Raw genomic sequence first — 6,241 nt, 5'->3', positions numbered from 1 at the left:
AATACTGGTGATGGGAAGGTCGCACTCCAAGAAGCGGTAGATAGTTCACAGAAAGGTTTCGCGATCGCCAAAATCAATGGAATCTTCATATGTAATGGACGAGATAAATAAATGAGCAGTTCCACCAGATGCTAGACGCAAAGACCGCGGAATTAATCGGTAAGAAATCGATCGTCATTGGAGATGACTTAAGCGCTTGAGCGGTGGAGCGGGGAAGTAGATGTATCAACGTAAGATGATACAGTCTATTGGAAGCTCTCGCAAAGCTGGAAGTGACGTTATTGAACGAAGGTACCGCCAGCACTTTCCGGAAAGATGGACGCGAATCCATCATCGACGTTACCTTTTGCAGTCCGTCGTTGTTGGCGAACATGGAGTGGAAAGTGTGCCAATCGTATACGCATAGTGATAACCAGGCGATCTGGTATAAAATCGGTGAACAAAACCACCTAGTAGTACGGAGGACAACAAGGTGTGAGCGGAAGTGGGAGACGAATGCTTTCGACAAGAACATGGCTGCTTCAGGCAATATCTACATCGGTTCTGGCACGTAAGGCACGAAATAATCGGTACAATTCTCGACGGGTAAACGGATACTTAAGAAATGAATACAAACGGATCGTAAATATGAAGAAAACAGAAAAGGGGGGTTTAAACAACACTAGTCAGCGTTGGAGAGTGGTGAAGTGCATGGTGCGCCTTGGTGTAGTCTCGGAGGAAACGAGGCAAGGAGGAGAGGGCTTGATTTTTAGTAGGTGTGAGCCCCACACGACTTCTGGGTTAACCTATCCCAGATATGGCTGATTGAGCTTTCCTAACTTCTTAGAATAACACACCGTCCAACAATAAGTTTTGTCGTCAGAATAATATTTTCCTTCAGTCATTTCTACAAACTGAGGAGCGAATGAGCCAAGTCTGTAGGAAATGTAAAACGAGTTGAAGCCCTATTTCCATTAATTTTGCGATGATAACTGTTGAGGTGTGGGCTGGTGTGTTGTCGTTATAAAAAAATCACTCGATTTCCTCGATTTCAAGGAAAGCCAAACATAAACAGACAACATAACTTCGATACGCGCCAGTAGTACAATCCCTCTGACTTTGCACGGACTTTTCAAATGACCCTCGTAGCTTCGAATCATTGGGGAACTAAGCTGGACAATATAAAAACTGAACATGTAAAACATAATCAAAAATTTCGGGTTAGTTAGCAAAGATGTATGCGTCAATCGATTGAAAATATGTTTACGCTTCTACTACCGGTTCCCGGAATAAATCGCCGCAGAAAACGACTGCAACTGAAACAACCACTCAGAAAAAGTGCAATATGCTAGAAATATTGTGGTGCGGTATTGTATTTCAAAACATTGCTAAAGGATCGTATCCTATATTTCAAACTAACCGGGCAATCAGTGGAACACAGGTTTGCGTGCGAGACACTTCCGACGGCGTCGATGGTGGACTCGGATCGCGTCATTTTGGCGGATTGGGCCGCCTCGATTCCTTATTCTCGTATTCTCGCATACTACACTTTTTTTAAACGGTTGTTTCGGTTGCAGTTGTTCAATGCGGCGATTTATTCCGGTCACGAATGATAGGACCAATAAAAATGGATATATTAGTGGGATCTGTATGACTCTTCTTACCCTGTGCATTGGTTCTGGATTGTCTTCACCCATATCCTCAAGGTTACCGGAAATAGCACGTTTAAGTTCAGGACCAGCCTCGTGCAACGTTCTTAAACCGGCTTGCAATGTTATTGCGCGCTTATTATCAAATTCAGCATGCTTGTCGGTTTCTTTGCGCTTCTTGAATCGCCGAAAGTAATCTTGAATAAGAAAAGTAGCATAGAACTTGCCAACTGTTACTTCATCATCAACTCCTGGCGGTGGGACAACTTGATCCAAGAGCTTTGGAGCTGTTCTCTTCCATATTTGTTTTATTGTTGCCCTTAGTTCTGCATTTGCATCATCTATATTCCCTTCAGTTTTAATCTTGAGCGATGTTCTGACGACAGCGAATAATGTCGCATTAAACAAAACTGTACCATCACTATTTAATGGCATATTCATAGAAACTAATCGTTTGCATGCTACACGATGCGGACACAGTTTTCCAAATCCTAAGGGAGGAGAAATTTTCCGAAGCAATGTAACAACGTCCAAATGCTTTATTCTTCCTTTCGCATCAGGATCATATTCACTCCACAGTCGCACAAATTCATCGAGGTGATGGGGTCCCAATATCGACCAATCACGCGTGAGATAATCGAAGTTATCCATAATAACAGCAACAAACAAATTGATGATCAGAAACGAACATAAAACGTAGAATGATATGAAATAGGGGAATGCAATATTTGAACCACATCCCTCAAGAGAACCAGCGTCATCGGACCGTGGATCGCAATTTACTTCTCCTGGGCGGGTCGAACAGTCCAACATGATATCTTGCCAGGCTTCACCAGTTGCGGATCTAAATAAAACCAAAACAGCTTGCGGAAACGTTTGAAAGTTGTTGTTTCGATGTATAGACGTTTCATCGTCCATGGCAATTTTTCCGAATACCTAAAAAGCAGTGAGACATGTACATTAAAGAATATAGCTAGATGTTACAACTACAATTTACCTGCATACCAATTACAGCATAAATAAAAAATAGCATGACGATTAACAAGGCAACATAGGGAAGTGCTTGGAAAGATTTGATGAATGTCCATAATAAGGTTCGTATACCTTCTCCTCGAGCCAACAATTTAACCAATCGCATAACTCGAAATAAACGGAAGAAGTTGATTGAAATGATACTGGAGCCACCCTAGATATTGAATATAGGAATGATAATGCGTGCGTTTTAAATCTGCCTACATTGCTAAGTTCATCTCAGATGACGATTCGATTCGAATTATAATATTATATAAAAAATAGATCAAAAATAGAATAGAATATATACCTTCATGCCTTTACTAACGTTTACTTCCGAGTACACAATGTCGATGAAACTACCCAACACAATAATGAAATCAAACACGTTCCAAGCGTCTCCAAAATAATTCTGAAATATATATTTTATTTAATTAGATTCAGGTTGACTGTAAGTGCACGTAATGTTTTTATAACCGCATAAAACACAATCGGATTATGGCGTGTGTATTTACTTGATTTATTATTTTGATAACACATTATTTTAATTTTAAACTGATAAATAAGACGTTTTACGCTGCATCACTTTTATTGGCTCATACTTGCAGGGAAAAAAATACACCGAAATTAAATTTTCAAATTAATTTATACAGTGTCGGACAAAACACCACTGGACCACTGCTCAAGCAAAAAAAAACAAGAATGTAACAAAACTTTGAGAAAAAACTGGAAGTGGGTTATATCTATGGTATAACCGCAAGGGTGACGTAGGACTCTCGTTGATATAGAGATCATTTGTATGAAGTTGAATCTGAATTCATTCTGAATGAATGAATATTTGGAGAACTTCGAAAACGAGAGCGTTACGTTGGAGGCACAAGGTTTTATGCATCCAATATTGGATACGGAAATATCCTACTGATGGGGAAGAATAATCTTCAGAAGCTATCCTGTTGATTGCGATTGATTGAAAAACCACAAAACCAAATGTATTTGGTCACAGTGTTACATGGATAGAAAACATTCAATTAAACTCTTTCACATGAATATATTTTGAAAATTCCCAAAGGAACTGGCAGATTATTTTCAGTAACGATTAGTTATTTCCACATTTTCCTCGATACTGGAAGCCCACCAGTGGTTAATGCCAACTCGATAACCACCTGTTAATAGCACTTGATTGAAACATATTTGGTCACAGTGTTACATGGATAGAAAACATTCAATTAAATTCTTTCACATGAATATATTTTGAAAATTCCCAAAGGAACTGGCAGATTATTTTCAGTAACGATTAGATATTTCCAAATTTTCCTCGATACTGGAAGCCCACCAGTGGTTAATACCAACTCGATAACCACCTGTTAATAGCACTTGATTGAAACATATTTGGTCACAGTGTTACATGGATAGAAAACATTCAATTAAATTCTTTCACATAAATATATTTTGAAAATTCCCAAAGGAACTGGCAGATTATTTTCCAGCAATGATTAGATCTTTCCGGAACTTTCTCGATGCTGAATGGCATCCTAACGAAAAGAGTTCTGCGCGTGTATGTGTTCTCCTTCGCCGTCCACCTCCTCCAGCACGTTAGGCAACGATGTTGTCTTGTCGATGTCCTCACGAAAAATGAATGTGTCTCACCACCAGAATATCGCTTAAATATGCTTTTTGTGTGTGATTGAATCGAGAGAAGGTGTGGTTTACAATGGCAATTTGGAAGGCAAACTAGAGGGGAATGAACTCTCTGAGCTCGGAACTTTCGGCGACTGAGCAATAATCGATTGCGGGCGCATACAATATTGGATACGGAAATATCCTACTGATGGGGAAGAATAATCTTCTGAAGCTATCCTGTTAATTGCGATTGATTTAAAAACCACAAAACCAAATGTATTTGGTCACAGTGTTACATGGATAGAAAACATTCAATTAAACTCTTTCACATGAATATATTTTGAAAATTCCCAAAGGAACTGGCAGATTATTTTCAGTAACGATTAGATATTTCCACATTTTCCTCGATACTGGAAGCCCACCAGTGGTTAATGCCAACTCGATAACCACCTGTTAATAGCACTTGATTGAAACATATTTGGTCACAGTGTAACATGGATAGAAAACATTCAATTAAACTCTTTCACATGAATATATTTTGAAAATTCCCAGAGGAACTGGCAGATTATTTTCAGTAACGATTAGTTATTTCCACATTTTCCTCGATACTGGAAGCCCACCAGTGGTTAATGCCAACTCGATAACCACCTGTTAATAGCACTTGATTGAAACATATTTGGTCACAGTGTTACATGGATAGAAAACATTCAATTAAACTCTTTCACATGAATATATTTTGAAAATTCCCAGAGGAACTGGCAGATTATTTTCAGTAACGATTAGTTATTTCCACATTTTCCTCGATACTGGAAGCCCACCAGTGGTTAATGCCAACTCGATAACCACCTGTTAATAGCACTTGATTGAAACATATTTGGTCACAGTGTTACATGGATAGAAAACATTCAATTAAACTCTTTCACATGAATATATTTTGAAAATTCCCAGAGGAACTGGCAGATTATTTTCAGTAACGATTAGATATTTCCACATTTTCCTCGATACTGGAAGCCCACCAGTGGTTAATGCCAACTCGATAACCACCTGTTAATAGCACTTGGTTAAAACATATTTGGTCACAGTGTAACATGGATAGAGAACATTCAATTAAACTCTTTCACATGAATATATTTCGAAAATTCCCAAAGGAACTGGCAGATTATTTTCCAGCAATGATTAGATCTTTCCGGAACTTTCTCGATGCTGAATGGCATCCTAACGGAAAGAGTTCTGCGCGTGTATGTGTCGATCCTTCGCCGTCCACCTCCTCCAGCACGTTAGGCAACGATGTTGTCTTGTCGATGTCCTCACGAAAAATGAATGTGTCTCACCACCAGAATATCGCTTAAGTATGCTTTTTGTGTGTGATTGAACCGAGGGAAGGTGTGGTTTACGATGGCAATTTGGAAGGCAAACTAGAGGGGAATGAACTCTCTGAGCTCGGAACTTTCGGCGACTGAGCAATAATCGATTGCGGGCGCATACAATATTGGATACGGAAATATCCTACTGATGGGGAAGAATAATCTTCTGAAGCTATCCTGTTAATTGCGATTGATTGAAAAACCACAAAACCAAATGTATTTGGTCACAGTGTTACATGGATAGAAAACATTCAATTAAACTCTTTCACATGAATATATTTTGAAAATTCCCAAAGGAACTGGCAGATTATTTTCAGTAACGATTAGATATTTCCACATTTTCCTCGATACTGGAAGCCCACCAGTGGTTAATGCCAACTCAATAACCACCTGTTAATAGCACTTGATTGAAACATATTTGGTCACAGTGTTACATGGATAGAAAACATTCAATTAAACTCTTTCACATGAATATATTTTGAAAATTCCCAAAGGAACTGGCAGATTATTTTAAGTAACGATTAGATATTTCCACATTTTCCTCGATACTGGAAGCCCACCAGTGGTTAATGCCAACTCGATAACCACCTGTTAATAGCACTTGATTGAAACATATTT

At 38.9% G+C, this 6,241-nt stretch overlaps 1 protein-coding gene across 2 annotated transcripts in view; it reads right to left on the bottom strand.

The window, feature by feature from the left end:
- The window catches only part of LOC129771828 (muscle calcium channel subunit alpha-1), a 156,508-nt gene that overhangs the window by 49,757 nt on the left and 100,510 nt on the right, over positions 1–6,241 (bottom strand). For both annotated transcript variants that reach the window (XM_055775899.1, XM_055775897.1), the window contains exons 20-22: positions 2,950–3,051; positions 2,626–2,814; positions 1,644–2,564 (exon numbers count right to left, since the gene is read on the bottom strand). In XM_055775899.1, the coding sequence (XP_055631874.1) occupies positions 1,644–2,564; positions 2,626–2,814; positions 2,950–3,051 (1,212 nt within the window). The remainder of the gene's footprint in view (positions 1–1,643; positions 2,565–2,625; positions 2,815–2,949; positions 3,052–6,241) is intronic.

This window comes from Toxorhynchites rutilus, chromosome 2 (assembly GCF_029784135.1).
Source record: "Toxorhynchites rutilus septentrionalis strain SRP chromosome 2, ASM2978413v1, whole genome shotgun sequence".
NCBI lineage: Eukaryota > Metazoa > Arthropoda > Insecta > Diptera > Culicidae > Toxorhynchites > Toxorhynchites rutilus.
This window is presented reverse-complemented; position numbering and strand designations above follow the sequence as displayed.